At 49.4% G+C, this 19,920-nt stretch overlaps 2 protein-coding genes across 4 annotated transcripts; one reads left to right on the top strand and one right to left on the bottom strand.

The window, feature by feature from the left end:
• Positions 1-11,470, top strand: Camk1 (calcium/calmodulin dependent protein kinase I). 2 transcript variants are annotated; one of them, XM_008854842.3, is made up of 12 exons: positions 1-157; positions 2,125-2,239; positions 3,887-4,018; positions 5,073-5,147; positions 5,234-5,372; positions 6,583-6,709; positions 6,804-6,879; positions 7,676-7,788; positions 8,327-8,405; positions 8,511-8,598; positions 10,836-10,950; positions 11,059-11,469. In XM_008854842.3, exons 2-12 carry the CDS (start codon positions 2,157-2,159, stop codon positions 11,139-11,141), a joined length of 1,110 nt encoding a protein of 369 aa, XP_008853064.1. In that variant the 5' UTR covers positions 1-157; positions 2,125-2,156; the 3' UTR covers positions 11,142-11,469. The 2 variants fall into 2 exon arrangements, with proteins under 2 accessions (XP_008853064.1, XP_008853065.1); XM_008854843.3 differs by lacking the exon at positions 1-157 and adding an exon at positions 173-297 and having other exon boundaries at positions 11,059-11,470.
• Positions 10,170-19,293, bottom strand: Ogg1 (8-oxoguanine DNA glycosylase). 2 transcript variants are annotated; one of them, XM_008854845.3, is made up of 8 exons: positions 18,823-19,293; positions 17,715-17,962; positions 17,181-17,360; positions 13,460-13,641; positions 11,948-12,098; positions 11,755-11,804; positions 11,473-11,562; positions 10,170-10,400 (listed from the first exon to the last, which is right to left on the bottom strand). In XM_008854845.3, the coding sequence occupies exons 1-7, from the start codon at positions 18,957-18,959 to the stop codon at positions 11,473-11,475; spliced, it is 1,038 nt and encodes a 345-aa protein (XP_008853067.1). In that variant the 5' UTR covers positions 18,960-19,293; the 3' UTR covers positions 10,170-10,400. The 2 variants fall into 2 exon arrangements, with proteins under 2 accessions (XP_008853067.1, XP_017650301.1); XM_017794812.2 differs by lacking the exon at positions 11,473-11,562 and having other exon boundaries at positions 10,171-10,400.
• Between the last annotated feature and the right edge of the window lie 627 nt (positions 19,294-19,920).

Genomic DNA, 19,920 nt, shown 5'->3' with positions numbered 1-19,920 from the left:
GCAGGCGGGCGGAGAGAGCCGCTGAGAGCTAGCCAAGTGCCAGCGACTGAACGGACAGGCGGACCGGGCGCAGCTGGGATCCACAGCAAGAGCTCCACGCCAGCCACCTCCAGCCGCCAGCCACCTCGCAGCTAGTCCCGCGGCCGGGCAGCCGCAGGTACTGGGGGCCACCTAGCCCCGCCCCGCCCCGTGCCCCTGGGCGCCCCCGCAGAGTACTGTCGCGTTGGTGGGAGGACGCCTAGGAGGGCTGGACCCTGGAAGGACAGAGCTGGGCCCTTCCCTGCACCTCGGCCCCAGGTTCGTTAGGTGCCAGGTGAACCCCAGGGATACTGACCTGATGTCAGAGCAGGGTGGAGATGGCACTGTGTGTGCATGTGCGCCTGCAGCAGGGCCTGACAGTGGAAGGGCGTGGACATTTAGAGCTATCGAGGGTGGGGGTCATGTGAGGGGTGCCCTAATGATTTAATGCAGACATGTGCTCAGATATGTGTAAGCATGACTAGAAATTCATTTTTTGTTGCATATGGTGTCCAGAGTGTATGTGCTGTGCCTGCACTCTGGTGTCTGATTTTAGGGGTAGTATGGCAGAGTTGGGGGAAGGTTCAGTAGTGACCCAAGGGTGTTTGAAGTTAGGTGAAGAGATGAGGTTTGGAGTATACGGGCAGTGTGTGGGGAAGAGGCCCTGGAGGATGTAGATATGAGTGAAGCTGCCATGTCTGGTATGTGGGCATGGATGCCATTCTGTTCAGGTGTGCACGGTACGAGCTCTGGAGTGTAAGGCATCCCAGTGAGGGATAAATAGGCAGGTAGGTGATAGAGCACGGGGGTATCTGGGGAGTGTGCATGAACATGCCCCACCCCCCCGTTTGATGGTTGGATATACATGTATAATTGATCAGGTGTCATGGTTTCTGGATATGAAGCGTGCTGGGTCTAGTAGGCCAGTGTTTGGGTTCAGGGCTCAGATGTGGGCTGTCTGTTGTATGGTGTGGAACCCAGAGGGTTGTGTTTCCCTCCAGGTGGGTTTAAGATTTGATTTCTAGAGTTTACTATCATCTCCTTTCTCAAAATTCTCTGACCCTGAGAAGGTGGCCAGTACCCCTGGGAACAAGGTCCCATTCAAGGAGTAGACTCACACAGAACCCTTATCAGGATGCCTTCCCTTCAGTCTCCCAAGAGGAAACAGAGGCAGCTTCCCAGAAGCTACAGGGTATGAGGGACTCTGTTTTGGCCTAACCATCTGTGGTTCTGCAATGTTGACTATGGGTTTCAGTCTAGGATCCCACCAGGACAACCCATCTATGGTCTTTGCCGTTAGCAAACTTAGCTGAGGCTACAGCTGGGTATCATACACCTGGGCAATTTGAACTTCATCCATCACCAGTCTGTTTCCCCATCTTTCATATGCTACATGGTGGGAGAACCCACCCTCTCCTGCAAGATGAGACAGAGGCCTCCAAGAGAAGGTCCCAGCTGAATTAGGGTTGGAGGGGGCCAGGAGGGGACAGACAGGGTGGGACCATTTTTCAGGCTGCTGGGACCCAGACAGGGAGTCAGGAGAGTTAGGCCTGGGGAGTTCCAGCTGTGGCTGCTGTTGCCTTGGTAACAGTGAGAAAGAGCTATTTAAAAACATGGCTGAGATATTGCTAGAAGCCCAGGCTGCCAGAAACCTGATTTCCGAGAGGCCAAGGCGGGAAGGAGGAGGAGGGAGAGGAGACACCCTAGCCCTTCATGGGCTGGGGCTAGGGCATCACTGGTTCTGGGGACAGGGGGATCCTCCAGGCTGCTAAGCTGCTCTGTGGTTTCATCTGCTGTCCTCCTAGAGGTGGGGGTTTCCCTGGTGTTAGGATTCTGAGAGGGAGAGACTGGGAAAAGACGGAGAATAAGGGAGTGAAGGAATGCAGGACTACTGAGAATTTTGCTGCTACCAGAAATTTTTCTAGGCCTAAGCACTTGCTGAATGAATGTCGCTGAATGAACAAATGACTGGTGAAGGCTGAGTGACTATCGATGAGTGGCTGGAGGAATGAATGAGTGCCAACTGTGGAGCTGATGGAACAAGGCAGTAGATTCCCAGAGAGAGGGCTAGGACATTCTGACTCTCTCCCCCCACTTCCCTTCCAGGAGCCCTGGCTGTGGCTGGGGGGCAGTGGGCCATGCCAGGGGCAGTGGAAGGCCCCAGGTGGAAGCAGGCGGAGGACATTAGGGACATCTATGACTTCCGAGATGTTCTGGGCACGTGAGTCTCATAGCAGGGGAAGAGGGTGGGATGCTGCCTGAGCTGGGGGCAGAATTGGGAAGGATTTCACTTCTGGGCCTGCTGGCTGGGGAGGATGAGTCTGGGGTGGTAATTCCTCTGGTCAGTTGACCAGTACTTCCTGTTTCCCAGAGACCAGATGCCTGAGCCATGGTGCAGACCAGCCCAGCTTTTGTTTCTGGCTAACAGTGGTTAGGATGAGAACTTCTCATGACAGCCCTGGGTTCTTCATGAAGTAAAGGAAGTGTGAGAGAATAAAAGGGTCATGTGTCCAGCCTGCTGACAAGAGTTGGCTATTCTGGTCTAGGTTGGAAACTGAGTCTGGGCATGGCTGCTTTTGATCATGGGAATTCCAAAATAATTCAAATCTGGTTTAAGTTGATCCTAGACATGCAGGAGAAACAGGTAGGGTATGTGCTATGTGCCCATTAAGGTCGGGAGTAAGGGCTCTGCAGAGGCCAGAGCTGTCTCTTCTGTCTGGGGAACATTTTCTGAAGAAGAAAGCATTAGATCTGGAGACTGAAAGACGGGATGGGTAGGCATGTGCTTGTCAGAAAGAAGTCATTTCAGGCAGGGAGAATAGTGCATGAAAAAGCTCAGAGGCACGGCACGTGTAGAGAGGGGCAGAGTTTGACATGACTCATGTGCCCAGAACATTTTAGAAGTCTTGCAATCACTGCTGGGGAGAAGAAAGAAGGGACAGGAGATGGATGGGAGCAATGCACAGAGGCTTGACAGTTGTTCCACAGGATGGAGGAAGGCATTAACACTGGCTACACTGACAGGGTAAATTGGGGAGCCAAGAATGGAAACCAGTGATGTGACCACAGTCACTACTTAACCTTGGTGACTGAAATGTTTCTATGAGGGACCTTTTCTTTGGCTTATGACTTCTTATTCTCCCATGGAAAACAAACAGATGCAGAAAGAATTCCCTAACAGATCCTCCTTAATCAGTGAACTTCAGTGTGAATAACTTTATTTGTTGCTAAGAGCCTGGTCTAAACCCCTGCTTCTTAAACACAGTGAGCATAGGTCCACCCATGGACCTAGCTAAAATGCAGAATTTGATTTCAGAGGTCTCGAGTATGTGGAGCCCGAGAGCCTGCATTTCTAAAACATTCTCAGGCAATGGTATGGTTCTGTGAGGTTCTAAAGGGTATTAGATTACCCACAACTCAAACTGACTTTAACAGGACAAAGGAATGAAGCCACTGTGAACATAATCAAAAAAGTCCAGGAGTAGAGTTCAGGCCTGGTTGGATCCAGGGGTTCATGTGATCAGAAAACTGTCTATTACTCAAGTCTGGTTTCCTTTGTATTGGCTTCCATCTAAAGTAGGCTCTTCCCAAATAGAGACAAAGGTGACTGCCCTCCACTTCAGCTTTACTTCTTACTAGGTTAGCAGGAAAGAGTAGGACCTCATTCTTACAGTGCCAGGAATCTGGCATATACCATATGACCAATCACTGAGGCAAGGGATAGAAGACTCTGACAGGCTGGGACTGGCCTATGTGAACACTTCTGGAGCTGGGGAGAGATGCGTGTTGGAGAACATAGGAGGGGATGGAGGAGAGGCCAAGGGAAGCTGGGATTCCAGTTCCTCACCTTCAAACCTATCTCCCACAGGGGTGCTTTCTCAGAGGTGATTCTGGCAGAGGACAAGAGGACTCAGAAACTGGTGGCCATCAAATGCATCGCCAAGAAGGCCCTGGAGGGCAAAGAGGGCAGCATGGAGAATGAGATTGCTGTCTTGCACAAGTGTGTGGGCCACAGCCTGTCCTTCCCCAGTGTTGGCCCTTTGTTGACCTCTTCTCTTTCCTGTTTTAAAGAAATCCTTTAAATTCTAAGTCTCAGAAGGCTCCCTTGTAAAATGTCAGTAAGAACATCCACTTGGCAGGGAGTGACTGGCACAATAGCTAACCCCACAGATATGACTAGGATGCTGCAGTTTATTTACAGAGGTTGAATCTGCTCATGAGGCCTCAAAGTTAACCACTGAGCAGGCTCAAACCCACATAGCTGTACCCATCTCAATTCCTTCCACATATTAAAGCAGACAATTTGCTGACCTCCTGACTAAATTAACAACCATCTGGTAGGAAATCTGTTCTCCCTACATAGCTTATAGCAAGCCTTCGCTTCACTATCTTCTGGAGAGGAGACAATCATTTCATTTCCCCTATTAGGTGAGGGTGGGAGAATGAGGCCAGAGAGGGCAAGAGACTTCCCCAAAGTTACACAGCAAATCTGTGGAGAGCGAAGTTATCCTTATTATTAAGCTCAATCACTACTAGTTCATTTATTGATCACTGACTATGTGCAGGTAGTGCCAAATGCCATGTCTACATTATCTCATGTAATCTTTATGTGACCTGATCTTTGAAGGGGGTCTGTCACTTGTCTCCCTTTATAGATGAAGTCACTGAAGTTCAGGTTACATTCCATTCGATAAATATGAGTACCCACTCTGTACTAGGTGCTGGAAGAAAAGTGGCGAGCAAGACAGTCCCTGACTTGGGGAGGTGACCTGGTGGGAGAGGCTGACAATGTGTAAACACAGAAAACTTAGAAGTCACACAGCCATCCATGCTTCAAAGAAAAAATACTAGCTCCCAAACAGCATGTGGCAGAGAAAGGATCTGGCCAGGTCTACTTGAGCCCATAGCCCTGTGCTTGCCCCTCTGCTCTCTTGCAGTAAATTGGGCTGAATCAGCTTTTCCCAGTGGGGAACCTTGGTATCAAGCCTCAGATGCAGGCACTGGGGAGTGACTGAGCCACCTGAAAATCTGAACCATCTCATTTCTGCTTCCAGGATCAAGCACCCCAACATTGTAGCTCTGGATGACATCTATGAGAGTGGGGGCCACCTCTACCTCATCATGCAGCTGTGAGTGGCTTGCTCCTGCCCATTCTCACTTCTCCTCTCTCTACTGTCCCACTCTCCTAGCCAGCCTGTACTGCCTCTTGCTGCAGGGTTTCAGGAGGGGAGCTGTTTGACCGCATCGTGGAGAAAGGATTCTACACGGAACGGGATGCTAGCCGCCTCATCTTCCAGGTGTTGGATGCTGTCAAGTACCTGCATGACCTGGGCATTGTGCACCGGGACCTCAAGGTGAGGTCTGATGAACTGAGTACCAGGGGTGGGGTCTCTGCCAATCCTGCCCAATCTGACCTTGGGCCTCTCCTAGCCTCTGACTGAACCTCAGCTTTCCATCTGCAAAACAGACCTGTAGTAACCCCTAAACCACCTCCTCTCATTCCAGATGACACTCACAAGGATTCAAAAATGGGCTGTTATTATTTTATCCAAACAGTATTTGTGCCTTTTTCTGATAATAAAACATCCTACTTGTTCTTTGTGGAGAACTTGAACGGGACAGCAAAGCCTCAGAGAGTGTGATGGGGGCTTGTGTTGAAATGCTTCATTCAGGTCTAGAAGGGATGGGACAGACCTGGGTTTGAAGTTTGGCCCTGCTCTGCTCTAACTGGCTCTTGGGCAAGTCTACCTCTAAAGGCATCAGTGTCCTCATCCATAAAGTGAACTTCAGACCAGCCAGGCAGGCACTGTGATAAAGATGAAATAAATATTCTAAGTTTATAGAAAAATCCCTCCCACACCCCACTTAGCTTTATCCTTTCTAGAACTTGTGGTTTTCTTGAGAATTTTTTCTTTTTGTGGCATTGGGTATTAATCCAGGGCCTCACACATATGATGTCAGGTAAGCATTCTACCACTGAACTGGATGTATGTACATTCCCTGCCCCCACTTTAACCTTTTCTATTACATTTCCCCTTTGTTATTAAGTTTTGGGGTTAGCATATAATAAAGTACTGCATTTCAGGGTTTCAGTGTGGCATCTTGTACATAGATTCTGCTGCACTTAGCTCTCATCAGTTCCCTTCTCCCGTGCCCCCTCCTCGTCCAAGCTGTCCCCTTCTTCCCCCAGTTAGTCCCCACTTCTGCTTTTTATAGCATGCATTCCATTGCTTTCTCTTTTTTAAGACAGAATCTGAGTTGCCCAGGCTGGCCTTGGGCAACTTGAACTTACTCTAGTTAAGGCATTTCTTGAACTTTGTTTTCCTGCCTCAACCTCTGAAATATCTAGGACTTCAGGCTTTTGCCAGGCCCAGGTTTTTGTTTTTCTTTTGAAACAGGGTCTCATATAGCCCAGGCTGGCTTTGTATTCACTCTGTAGCCAAGATGAGGCTGTCACTGTGGCTTTTGCGGGGAAGTCCAGTTTTTCAGTGTTTGGGGAGGCAGATGGTGCTCTTAGCCCTGCCTACCTCTGACTGTCCATTCTCTTCCTTCCCACCCTCCAAGCCAGAGAACCTGCTGTACTATAGCCTGGATGAAGACTCTAAAATCATGATCTCCGACTTTGGCCTCTCCAAGATGGAGGACCCGGACAGTGTGCTCTCCACAGCCTGTGGGACCCCAGGCTACGTGGGTGCGGAGTGCCCTGGGCTGGGGCTAGGGGTAAGGGAGGAGCCAGGAACTACAGGGCAGACATTTGTCACTATCATGTCCCCTTCCCTTTACAGCTCCTGAGGTCCTGGCTCAGAAGCCCTACAGCAAGGCCGTGGACTGCTGGTCCATAGGAGTCATTGCATATATCCTGTAAGTGGGGGCATGCCATAGTGGTGTGTAGCTAGAGCTTTCTTCCCCCCTGCTGTGCTCTTGCCCTCCTGCTATTCCTTCCTTCCATCCAGTTATATCTGCCAGCTAACTACTAACACCACTTCATTCAACAGATACTATGTTTCAGGCACTGTCCAAGCACTGAGGATTTAGCAGAAAATAAACCAAAGTGCCTGCCGTCAGAGAGCTGACAATGTAATGGAGAATCAATGAGTAAATAAATTTATATGATAATTTTAGCCAGGCCTGGCCTGGTGGTGCACGCCCTTAATCCCAGCACTCAGGAGGCAGAGACAGGCAGATCTCTGTGAGTTCAAGGCCAGCCTGGTCTACATAGCGAGTTCCAGGCCAGCTGGGGCTACAGGGAGACCCTGTCTCAAAAAAACCAAAAAAAAAAAAAAAAGATAAGTTTGCCTGGTAAACCCACCAAACAACAACAAAATACTGAGAAGAAAAATCAAGCAGGAGTAGGGAGATGGGTGGGAATGAACACCATTTCAGACAGGAAATGCCAGGAAAGGGCTCTGTGGAGGTGACACTGAGTGGCTATTTGAATGGAGGAGCCACACAATTGAGGTGCTGGAGAAAGGTTTGGCAGAAAGAGTGGCAAGCGCAAAGGTACTGAGGACAGCAAGATGGTATGGTTACAGAACAGAAGGACAGGGAGGGGAAGTCCTTCTTACAGGTCCTGACTCCCAGCACTGCCTCAAAGCTCCATCCCCTAGCTAATGAGAGCTCTGAAAATGGAAATGAGGATGGGTTTCTCCCTGCCCAGGCTCTGCGGCTACCCCCCTTTCTATGACGAGAACGATGCCAAACTCTTTGAACAGATTTTGAAGGCCGAGTACGAGTTTGACTCTCCTTACTGGGACGACATCTCTGACTCTGGTATTTGGGCTTTGCCTTCTTCTCTGGGCCCTGCCTCAGAGCCTTCCTTACTGCTCCAGGGGCCTTCCCACTACCTGCCTTCTGTCTCTTCAGCTCCAGACTAGCTGTCTGAGGTTAGATACCCTACCTTGGTTTCCCTCTGCTTGGCCTTCAGTCTGAGAGACTTGTAGCCATCCATCCATTCAGTCTTCAAACATAGTATTTTTTAGAATACCCTTCCCCTACTGATTCCCTAATACCTAAACAACCACCATAAATCTTCCCACCCCTCCTTTTGTGTCCCCATTAGGAACCAGCCTATAAAAACTCCAGTGGCTTACATACTGGTGTGAATGCACTGAGTAAATTCTTTTTTAAACATGTTAAGAAGAGGGAGCTGAAGGCTGGGGGTAGGGGGTTAGAGAAGGTAGGGTGGCACATGGACAGACCTGGCCTGTTTTGCCTTATTGACAGGCCAGGTTTAAGGGAGTGAGCACTGTCTTGGGGGTGTCCACAGTCGCTGTCATGCTGTGTCTTTGCTTTTGTCTTGGGGCTTCAGCCAAAGATTTCATACAGCACTTGATGGAGAAAGATCCAGAGAAGAGGTTCACCTGTGAGCAGGCCTTGCAGCACCCGTGGTAAGAGCCCCCTACCCCTCACCAACCTGAGTTCTGGGGTGGGTCCCGGGGGCTCCAGGCCTGCCTCTGCCCTCACTGGCAACTCTGCATATACCTCTGTGGTAGGATTGCAGGAGATACAGCTCTAGATAAGAACATCCACCAGTCAGTGAGTGAGCAGATCAAGAAGAACTTTGCCAAGAGCAAGTGGAAGGTAAGCTCCTATTCCTAGCCCTGGGTCTCAGCCTCACTGAGATGCCTCCCTCCCTACCCCAGGCTCAACTTGCACAGCACTAGCAACCAAGTCAGCATACACTAACTGATGTTTTCTAAAACATTTCCTTCATTATTCAGCAAATGCTCCTTGACATCCACTAACTTGCAGAGAGAGTTCCTGACCTCCAACTCTAGAGAGACAACAATTTAGTCTCCAGGAGTCACATGGTACAGCCCACAGACCCAAGAAGGGCCATAAAGGTGGTAACAGACCTGTCAGTTGAGTGGCAACTATCTGGACAAAGAGAGTACGCCTGAGGAACAGGTGTGGAAAGGTGCCAGGGCAAGAGAGTGTAATCACTTCAGAAAGTGCAGGTGATAAAGCATACTGGACTGGAGGGGCTGAGGGAACTAAGGGGACTGAATTGCAAGAGGTCAGGCTGGAGACGCTGGTAGAGGCTAGGCTGCTGAGGGCCTCAAATACTACAGTGGAGCACCCTCCTGGTATGGAGGGTGCTGTGGACCCCAGAAAGATTTAAAGCAGGAATGTGTCTGAAAAAAGGGCTCTCAGTATACAGGGAGGGCACAGAGAGAAGACTGGGAGGCCAGGTAGGAGGCTATGTCAGAGATGCAGCAGGTGGTGAGGGAATGACCTAGGGCAGCAGCAGCAGCAGCAGCAGCAAGAAGAATAGAGGAAGGGTCAACAGCAGGAGTCTTGCAGGAGGTAGAATCATAAGAAGCAAAGATGGCCTGGACGTGGTAGGGCATGCCTTTAATCCCAGCACTTAGGAGGCAGAGGCAGACGGATCTCTGTGAGTTCAAGGCCAGCCTGGTCTACATAGTGAGTTCCAGGACAGCTGGGGCTACAGAGAGGGCCTGTGTCAAAACGACCCAAAACAAAACAAAACAAAAAGAAGCAAAGATGGAATGCATGCTGAGGGAGGGAGATGGCAAGGGCTGGCCCAACCTTCTGGTTGGGGACAGAGCGGACAGTGGTACTAACTCTGATAGTGATCCTAGGGGCAGAAACATGTCTTAAGGAGGTAGTTTTAGGCTTGGACATGGTCAATTTAAGGGGTGTGTAGGACATTTAGGCAAATAAGTTGAACATAAAATGACAGAAACAAATATGTAAATTATGAAACCTTTCTGTACTTCATTTTCTTCCCTTGAAATTAACAATACTCCAGCACTTGAGAGGCTGAGGCAGGAAGATCAGGAGTTCAAGCCTGGGCTATATGAAACCCTGTCTCAAAAATAACAAAACAGCCAGGCATGGTGGTGCATGCCTTTAATACCAGTGCTTGGGAGGCAGAGGAAGGCAGATCTCTGTGAGTTTGAGGCCAGCCTGGCCTACATGTAGTAAGTTCAGGCTAGCTGGGGCTACAGGAAGACCCTGTCTCAAAAAGACTTAAAAAACTGCCAGGCGTGGTGGCACACGCTTTTAACCCTAGCACTTGGGAGGCAGAGGCAGGTTAATCTTTGTGAGTTTGAGGTCAGCCTGGTCTACATAGTGAGTTCCAGGACAGCTGGGGCTACAGAGAGACCCTGTCTCAAAAAGACAAAAAAAACAAACAAAAAAAACAACAACTAAAAAACCAAAACAAAACAGGCTGGGGATGCAGCTCAGTTGGTAGACTGTTTATCTAGCAAGAAACCCTGGGTTGGATCATCAGTATCACATAAAACCAGTGTATACTTGTAATCCTAGCACTCAGAAGGTGTAGGCAGGAGGATCCAAAGATCAAAGTCATCCTCAGCTGTATACCAAATTAGAGGCTAGCTGGGCTGCATGAGACCCTGTCAAAACAAGAAAAAAGAAATTAATGATATTAATAATTCTTGCCAGCCTGGTGTAAGAACGTATATGCCTGTAATCTTAGCACTTGGGAGGCTGAGGCAAAAATGCAGAGCAAGACTGCCTAAAACAACAAAAAGGAGCTGCCTCAGAGAATTTTGTGAGGATTACATGAATAACCATCCAAAGTGCTTAGAACTGTGGCTGATACATACTGTTATAGTATTTGCTACATGAATTACAGTTGTATGTCCATATATATATGTGTATGTAAATATATGACTGAATATAATTTAATAAGGCCTTGCCAAGACCTAGAGGAAGGTCTTAGGGAAGTTATTATATAATATCTGAACAATCATAGAATCATTGCAAGACCGTAGCTCCCTGGCCTTTGAGGCCCCTTCTCAGCAGTCCTTCTATCCCTCTTTCCACAGCAAGCTTTCAATGCCACTGCTGTGGTGCGGCACATGAGGAAGCTGCAGCTGGGCACCAGCCAAGAGGGGCAGGGACAGGCAAGCCACGGGGAGCTACTGACACCAACAACTGGGGGTGAGGACCAGGCATGTGGAAGGGCAAAGTGGTCCATGAAGAAGCACCAGGCTGGAGTGGAGTGGAGGGTCTGCACCATAGCCAACTTTGCCCTTTCCTCTCACACAGGGTCAGCAGCTAGATGCTGCTGCCGAGACTGCTGTGTGGAGCCACGCCCGGAATTGCCCCCTGCATTTCCCCCTCAACTCTAGGGCCCTGAAATGAACATCAGGAAAGTCAGAGTTTCTTCTGTGGGAGGGGAGTTACCTGCCCCATCCCCTCCTTACCCTTTTCCCTCTTATTCCTCAGTGCATTTTCCATACAAATGTTTCTATTTTATTGTTCCTTCTTGTAATAAAGGGAAGAAGATAAAACCAGACAACTCTGTCTTCTCAAACAGCGCCCCCACCCCTTGATTTGCAGGTGCCTGCCCCTGAGGTAGTAGTAGGGAGCCTTCCTGACATGAGACTAGGTGGGGATGGGGAGAGAAATGGGAAATGGAGGGAAAGATGCTAAGGAATTCTTTTGTCCCTTGGGCCCTACCTAGCCTTCTGGCCTTTTAGAGCCCTTTTTGCGCTTTGCTGGTGGCTCCTGATCCCGGTATGGTTGCTGTAGGTCAGCACTGAACAGCACCTATGGGAGGGGGCATAAGGAGTCTGTGGGGAGGAGGGCATGCTGAGGTAAGGGCTGGGGTAGATGGAAAGTGCCTGGGGTAGTTGAAGTCATAATGATAGGTGGCTGAAGAGTCCCCTGGGTCAGGCAGGGCTGAGGGAAAAGTCCTTTAGGGTCTGGGCTAGACAGGAGGCAAAATCTAGGAATACTTACTGCTTGCGCCCAACCAGCATAAGGTCCCCACAGATTCCGGAAAAAGTTTCCTAAATCAGAAGTGAGGAGGCTATGTTAATTAAGCCACCTGCCCTCCATCCATAGAGACAGGGTTTGCAGGCGAGATTGATCAAGAACAAGGAGATTATACCACCTTAGTCCAATGCCCCAGCATTGCATTCTCTCTCCTCACCCAGTTCCTTGTTGGCCAGGGGGCTTGGGCTCTTGGCCTGGGATGTGGTAGGGTGCCAGTTGTAGTCACGTTGGGCGATCTGCCACACATGGACATCCACGGGCACAGCCTGAGGTTTGTCTAGGGCCATTAGGCAGATGCAGTCAGCCACCTTTGACAAAGACAGGGTAGTTATGGAGGAATGGCAAGATCCAGCCAGCATCCTACATCTCTCTCCAAGCCATCTGCTTCCTCTTTCCTCTAAGGATCTGCTTTCTTGGTCAATACACAGTACATTACCTATCACTTCTAAAGAGAGCTCTAAGAAGACCTGCTCCTGAGTGAACACTGTGGACCATGTTCTCATCATAATCTGAGATGATATTATCGCAACCCTTCAGAGACAAGAAAACCAAGGGTCTAAAGGGTGAAGAAATGTCTTGATCAGAATTATGTGTCAGGCTGGGTGGGTGGCGCATACCTTAGTCCCAGAACATGGGTGGCAGAACTATATACTGAGTTCCAGGCCATCCAGAGCTACACAGTGAGACCCTGTCTTTAAATAAATAAATAAATAAATAAATAAATCACAAGGCAGGGATCAGGCAATACAAAGATTTAATGTTAGTCCATTAAAAATTCTTTAAGTCACTGGGTGTGGTGACGCATGCCTTTAGTCCCAGCACTTGGGAGGCAGAAGCAGGAGGATGTCTGTGAGTTCAAGGCCAGTCTGATCTATATAGCCGAGTTCCAGGCCAGCTGGGGCTACAGGGAGACCGACTCAAAAAGACAAAAAAAAAAACAAAAAAACTCAAGTCAAACATGGTGGCTCACATTTTTAATCCTAGCACTTAGGAGGCTGAGGAGGCTGAGGCAGGAGGACTGCTCTTGTTTGAGGCTAGTTTGGTTACATAGTTCCAGATAGTGAGACTTGTCTCAGCAAAAAAAAGAGGAATTTTTTTTTTTTTTTTTTTTGGTCTTTTTGAGACAGGGTCTCCTTGTAGCCCCAGCTGTCCTGGAACTCACTATGTAGACCAGGCTGGCCTCAAACTCACTGCCTCTGCCTCCCAAGTACTGGGATTAAAGGCGTGCATCACCACGCCCAGCTTTTTTTGGTCTTTTTGAGACAGGGTCTCTCTATAGCCCCAACTGGCCTAGAAATGGGCTGGAGAGATGGCTCAGCGGTTAAGAGCACTGACTGCTCTTGCAGAGGACCTGGGTCGAGTCCCAGCACCCACATGGCAGCTAACAATCATCTGTAACTCCAGTTCCAGGGGATCCAATGCCCTCTTCTGACTTCTGAGGACATTGCAGGACATGGGTGCACCTACCTACATGCAAGCAATACACCCATACACATTAAATACAAATAAATTTTTTTTAAAAAAGAAAACAGAAAATATTTGCTTCTCCTTCGTCCTTCCTGCTCTTCCTCCAGAAACCAGGCCTCCACATGACTCTCAAACCTGGCTTGTTTCCAACTCTCCTACTCTTAGGTGGGAAAGGAAAGGTTCTACCTCTTTGGGGCCTCACCTTGGTGCCCACTCCAGGCAAGGTGCAGAGGGCCTTGTGGGCCTCCTCATAAGGGGTCTCTCGAAGCTGCTGCAGCCAAGCCAGCCCACCTTGTTCTTCCATGATGGCTCGGGCACTGGCACACACATATCGGGCACGGTACCCCAGGCCTAGCTTCCTGAGATGAGCCTCTACTTCTGGCCCTGTGAGAGTGGACAGGAAAGGGGTCAGGTGTCCTGAGTTTGTTCCTGTCTTCAGGCAAGTATATAAGCTCTCTATCCCCGAGGGATGCTTTTGTAAGTACCTCCTCCCTCTGCACTGTCTTCTAGGAGTCAGTGGACAGCTGGGTGTGAAAAGGAAATAGCTAAAGCCTGGGTTCTGCAAGTGTTTTCTGGGCTCTGGAGTAGGGGCTGAGTATCTGTTGCTCTGGAAACTCCCTACTTAAGTTCTGTCCTGGTTAGTTTTTTATTGTTAACTTCATAAAAGCAAGAGTCACCCGGAGTTTCAACTGAGAGATTTCCCAGATCAGAGTGGGCTGGGGCCTTGTCTGTGGGAAATTATCTTGATTGCTGATTGCTGTGAGAGGGTCCAGCCCATTGTGGGCAGTGCCATCTCTGGGCAGGTGATCCTGGGTTGCATAGGAAAGCTGGCAGAGTATGAGCCAGAAAGAGATAGTAAGCAGTGATCCTCGATGGTTTCTGCTTCAGTTACTGCTTGAGCTCCTGTCCCGACTTCCCACAGTGATACAGTATGATCTGAAGTGTAAGCCAAATAAACCCTTTCCTCCCTAGTTGTTTTTGGTCATGGTGTTTAACACAGCAACAGAAGCAAACTAGAATAAGTTCGTTAGCCTTTCCTGAGAAGCATTCATACCCACGGCCTAAAAAGGTAATACTAGAGGATTGGGAGATGGCTTAGAAGGTAAAAGTGCTTATGGCATTAGCCCGTGGACCCGAGTTTGATCCCCGGAATCCATGTAAAAAGCAAGATACAGTGATGCACATCTGTAATTCCAGTATTCCTACGGTGAGATGGGAGGCAGAGATAGGAGAATCTGCTAGAAACTTGCAGGACAGTTAACATGGAGTATAAGGCTAAGTGACAGAAACAACAAGTGAGACTTTGCCTCAAAAACAAGATGGAAGAAGAGAACCAACTCCTGAAGGTTGTCCTCTGATTTCTACATGTGCACCTGCATGCCTGGGCGTGCGCGCGCGCGCGCGAGCGCACACACACACACACACACACACACACACATCCTCCACTTAATTTTTTTTTTGAGACAGGGTCTTCCTGTAGCCCCAGCTGGCCTGGAACTCACTATGTAGGCCAAGCTGGTCTCAAGCTCACAGACATTCACCTGCCTCTGCCTCCCACATTGCTAGGATTACACCACACCCAGCCTTCACTAAACAAACAAAAATGATTATAGTAACAGCCAGGGTAGTGTTAAGTGCTGGTGCTATGCATTCGCAAAGTGCACTATGCTTACTTTTTCTCTTGGGCCCTAATGACAGAACTGTTGTTTCCCACAATTTACAGATGGAGAAAATGAAGGCTCAGAAGGGGCTAATTAACTTATTCAAAAAAAAGACAAAGGTGTACTGGTAACCCCACTCAAAGGCCCATGGCAGTGGAGGTCATAGAGGCTAGGGGAGAACTTAATTCTGTTGTTTAGCTAAATGGACACACGTTCATACTACCTTCCAAACAGACGTTTATACCCATAGACAAATACCTTTGTCAATCTTAATCAGAGAAGCCAAGCCTCTCTTTCCAGTGAACTGCAAATGAAGGCAGAGACTTATGGTTGCACAAGGTGCTGAGAATACGTGACTGTTGAGTGCTTAACCCTGAACAAGACATTTATACCATCCCTTCCAAGGCTCAGGGAACACTGCAAAAGAGGGAGGAAGAAAGACTTTAAGAGCCATAAGACAGATAGGGAAAAGGACTGTGAATGGTCCCCTTCTGGGTAATATACAGCCATTAATCACAAACTTTCAACTACTATGGATCACTACTGAGTCTGATGGGCCCTACCCCTCACTGCTGAACTAATTCCTGCCCATAGAGTCCAGGAAAGGCAAAGTTACTGCCTTCAGATGTGTACTCACTGGTGACCCCTCCAGGGGTCAATTCAGCAATAACATTGATGGCTCTGGTTAAACTAAATGGATCACACAAGACCAAAAGTCATGAATTTGGGAAAGGGACAGGTAGTAAAGAGGGGGAGTTGACAGGGATATGAGGCATATGAAAGAGGGTGGAAGGAGAGAGCAATCAGAATGCATTATAAACATGTATAAAATTGTCAAAGAGGGGCCAGAGAGATGGCTTAACAGTTGAGAGCACTGGCTGCTCTTGCAGAACTCAGGTTTGGTTCCCAGCACCTACATGACAACTAACAACCATCTATAACTTTAGTTCCAGGGGATTCATTGCCTTTTTCTGGCCTCCACAGGCATTGCATGACAGGGATGCACTTAGATACATGCAGTCAAAACACTCATACACAAAATTTTTTCCTAAATTGTCAAAGAATTAATAAAAAATAAAAATAAAGAAAGAAAAGAAAGAACACAGGGAGTGGTGAGACAGTGTGGTCAGTAAAGTGCCCCCTAAGCAAGCAAACCTGAGTTTGGCTCCTCAATATCCATGTAAAAAGCTGGGTGTGATAGTGAATGTCAGTAACCTCAGCACTAGTGAGGACAGAGAGAGACACACATCTGAAGCTCATTCAGCAAGCCTAGCTGAATCGATGAGCTCTGGGTTTAGTCTCAAAAATTAGTGTAGATGAGAGATAAGACACCTGACATTGGACTTTGGCCTCCGCATGCACACACATGGGCATACACCCACACATGCAAGTCCAGATATACACCATCCACCCAGTCACCCACAAACCCACCCTCTCCCCCACGCACTAAAAAAGGGCATGATGGAGATGGGATCTTGCTATTTAGTCCCCAAGCACTTTACCTAGCTTGGTGTTCATATCTGTCACAATATACATATACCTATAAAACATTTGTATCATAGGGCAGGTGAGTTAGATCTACTGCAGTAATAGGTGCCTGAATGTTCCACTTACTTCCTGTGTGCCAAACACTGTGCTAGATATAGGATGTGTCTCCCTTTAGTCAGTCTTCATGATGATTCTGATAGTAGGTACTATTATTACTCTACTTCACAGGCACAGAAACTAAAGCACAGATGTTAAATAATACACATAAGTGCCACAGCTGGGATTTCAATCCAGGCAGTTTGTCTCCAGACCTCAGATTCTTACCCCTAAACTGCTGAAAACTGTAAGCACATGTTTCTCTGATGAAGAAGTGAACTGACTGGCTTTAGCAGACTAGTGAGGTACTGTCATTTCAGGAATGAAAACAGAGGATAAGTTGTAACTGGGGCTGATCAGACCAGGCAGGGTGGATCTGGATGGAGAGAGTGTTAGGGAAGGAGAGAAGCTTTGAGATCAGAGTTGGTAGGAAGGGGAAAATTGAACAGGTCTTCCTGTCTAAAAATTGAAGTGGGGGGCCGGGTGTGGTGGTGCACAACGTTAGTCCCGGCACTCGGGAGGCAGATGCAGGCAGATCTTTTGCAAGATGGAGGCCAACTTAGTCTGCATAGAGTTCCAGGCCAGCTGGGGCCACAGGGAGACACTGTTTCAAAAAAACACAAAAAAGCCAAAGCCAACCCCCCTCCCCCAAAAGCTGAAGTGGACCCACCTACTTACCAGCCAGGGCCTGCAGGCTGGGGAAGCCATGGTAAGTGGTATCATCAAGCTGGATGAGCCGTGGTCCGAAGGCCTGGCATAGTCGTTCCACCATGCCGGTAATTCGAGCAATGTTATTGTTGGAGGAACAAATGAAGGAGAAAAGGCATTCAGTGGGATCTTGTCGAAGCAGTCGCACACCTAGAAACCAGAAAGGCAGGGGCTAGTGGATGCACCTGATCAGGGTTGGCTTCTTCCCACCCCTTCACAACAGATTCACAATGCTCCAGGGGGATCTCAGGAGAATGTAGAGAAAGCAAGGCCAGATCTCTCATGTCTCATAGGATCTTGTAGAGACTGGGTGACCATCCCATTTTCTGAGAAGAAGCCACCATGGCAGGAATTTGTGTCCATTTTCTTCCTTTTTTTAATCCCTGGGCACAGAGCAAATGCTCTGTATATTTACAGAATAAATGATATCACTCGCTCCAGGACATATAGCCAGGATCAGGCCCCATATCTTTATCACCATCCCTGCCCCTTATACTCACTCACCTTGGAATTTCTGAGCCACTTTTTGGAAGTGGGAGTCCACAGAAGCCCAATGGCTATACAGCTGAGCCAGGCTGACATCCAGCTGAAAGTACTTGCGTAAGGTCTCAAGCTCCTCTAGGGCTGGCCTGCCAACCTGGCCCTTGTCACCTCTGTACACAGTGCAGTGGAGCTGCTCCTCAGTCTGAGTCAGTGTCCACACTTGGTCTGCCAGAACGCCACTCCAGTGTGCAGGGCTTTGCTCCCGCCACCTGAACACCCAGGTACAGACAGCTCAAGTACTCAGTTACCCATCCTGCACACTTTGAGGTCTCTCCCTTCTTTTTTTTTTTTATGGCTGTAGGGTGCCAGGGCCAGCGTGCCAGACCCCCTCACAGAGGTCTCTCCCTTCTTACAAATGTCCTACTCACAATCTGATTTGTTAATTATAAAGCAAAATCGTATCTTTTTTCAATTATTTTTGTGTGTATGAGCGTACTGCCTGCATGTAGGTAAGTACACTGTGTAGTGCAATACCTATAAAGGTCAGAAGGCGTTGGATCCCCTGGAACTGGAGTTACTGGTGGTTGTGAGCCACTATGTGGTGCTGGGAATTGAACCCCGGTCCTTTGCAAGAGCAGCTGATGCTCTTAACCACTGAACCATCTCTCCAGCTCCCATTCATCGATTATCTTTAAAAGCTACCGGGGAGCCGGGGATGGTGGCACACGGCTGTAGTCCCAGCACTTGGGAGGCAGAGGCAGGCGGATCTCTGTGAGTTCAAGGCCAGCCTGGTCTATATAGTGAGTTCCAGGACAGCTGGGGCTACAGGGAGAACCTGCTAAAAAAAAAAAAAAAAAAAAAAAAAAAAGAAAGCTACTGGGAACTGAACCTAGGGCCTTGCATATGCTAGACAAGCATTCGACCACTGAGCTATACATCCCCAGCTTTTCCACTGATTTTACTGCATGCTCCTCACAATCCTGCTCTACTTCATAAAGGTTAACAGGCCCACCACTAGTGCTTCATTTATACAGGCCCCCCCCCCGTACACTCCCATCTACCATCTACCACTCCCAACATTGTTTGCATCCCTAGTGGGGAGCGCTGATGACCTCCCAAGCGCACTCACCGGAAGGACTGTCCAGAAGCTAAAACGAGGTCCAGACGCAGCTCTGAACGTGGACAGGGGATTGACGCCCAGAGGGCTGGGCTGGAGGTAAGGGTTCGGTGCTTCATGCTCCCAGGCACACAGGAGCAGGATACCATTCGGACAGCAGTCCCCGGCCCATCGTGGCTCGGTCCACTCAGAACCCGACCTTCCAGCGCAAAGATCCCGCCCACAGTGGCCACGCCCCCTCAGAATCTAGCGCTCTGGGTTCTAGCCTCTAGATGTTGTGTAAAGCGGGTCCAGGATTCATTTGATTCTCCTCTTCCGCACGGCCAGTCTTTGTCTGCACAAAACCTTGCCCCGCCCACTCTGCCTCGGCTATCCTGTGGAACAGGCCCGTCCTCTTTTGGCTGAGGCGGCCTCGCCCCTAGGACTGCCGCGAGCGCGCCTCTACCCTCAGAAAGCCGCGCGTGCGAGCTCTTCCGGCTTTTCCAACGGCCTACCGGAAGTAGAGCTCAGACGCACCTTCTTTGACCCCCCACTCCCCGCAAGAAGCAACCAATCCGGGGAGGAAGCGAGAGGCGCCAATGAGAACTCGGATGGGGCCGGGGTGGGCAGGCTTTTCCGAGGCGCCGAAGCGGTTAGATGAGGGGCGCTAGCCGAGGTCGGCCTGGTTCGGGTCCCGGCCTATGCGACTTGGTGCCCGACGCGCGCCACGTCCAGTCCTTCCAGTGATCTCCAACGGGCCCTGCGACTCCGGCAGGCCCACCCTGGAACTGCGTCCTGGCGGGGCGTTGTGGCGCACGCCCGTCCTCCCAGCACTTGGTAGGCAGAAGTGAGCTGGAAGCCAGAGCCAGGCTGGGCAGCGAGACCCGTCTCCAGGAACGAAACAGAAAAGAAGACCGCGCCCTCCCTTGTGCTTGCCTCTCCTCCGAGGCCGTTCAGTCTGAGAGAATCCCGAAGGACTCTCCCAGCATGGTCTCCTCCACTCGCCTCCATCCGGCCGAGACCACGCAGTCTCCAGGCCTCCATCCAGGCTTCAGACTCCTGAGGTTAGCTAGCGTGGGCCACGGCTAGCCATCGCAGCTGCCCCTTTATGTCCTGGGCATAATCCTTCAG

Source organism: Nannospalax galili, unplaced genomic scaffold, assembly GCF_000622305.1.
Source record: "Nannospalax galili isolate Female #2095 unplaced genomic scaffold, S.galili_v1.0 scaffold406, whole genome shotgun sequence".
NCBI lineage: Eukaryota > Metazoa > Chordata > Mammalia > Rodentia > Spalacidae > Nannospalax > Nannospalax galili.
The sequence above is the reverse complement of the archived record's forward strand: the minus strand, read 5'-3'. Positions and strand labels throughout refer to the sequence as shown.

What these genes read in the sequence shown, in the direction of transcription:
- Camk1 (XM_008854843.3), top strand. Translation starts at nt 2,157, where the DNA reads ATGCCAGGGGCAGTGGAAGGCCCCAGGTGGAAGCAGGCGGAGGACATT. An exon ending in CTCTACCTCATCATGCAGCT is followed by an intron (nt 5,148 to 5,233) that starts GTGAGTGGCTTG and finishes CTCTTGCTGCAG; the next exon opens with GGTTTCAGGAGGGGAGCTGT. An exon ending in TTGCCAAGAGCAAGTGGAAG is followed by an intron (nt 8,599 to 10,835) that starts GTAAGCTCCTAT and finishes CTCTTTCCACAG; the next exon opens with CAAGCTTTCAATGCCACTGC.
- Ogg1 (XM_008854845.3), bottom strand. Translation starts at nt 18,959, where the DNA reads ATGGTATCCTGCTCCTGTGTGCCTGGGAGCATGAAGCACCGAACCCTT. An exon ending in GCTTCTGGACAGTCCTTCCG is followed by an intron (nt 17,963 to 18,822) that starts GTGAGTGCGCTT and finishes CTGGGTGTTCAG; the next exon opens with GTGGCGGGAGCAAAGCCCTG. An exon ending in TGCCTGGAGTGGGCACCAAG is followed by an intron (nt 12,099 to 13,459) that starts GTGAGGCCCCAA and finishes TCTTTGTCAAAG; the next exon opens with GTGGCTGACTGCATCTGCCT.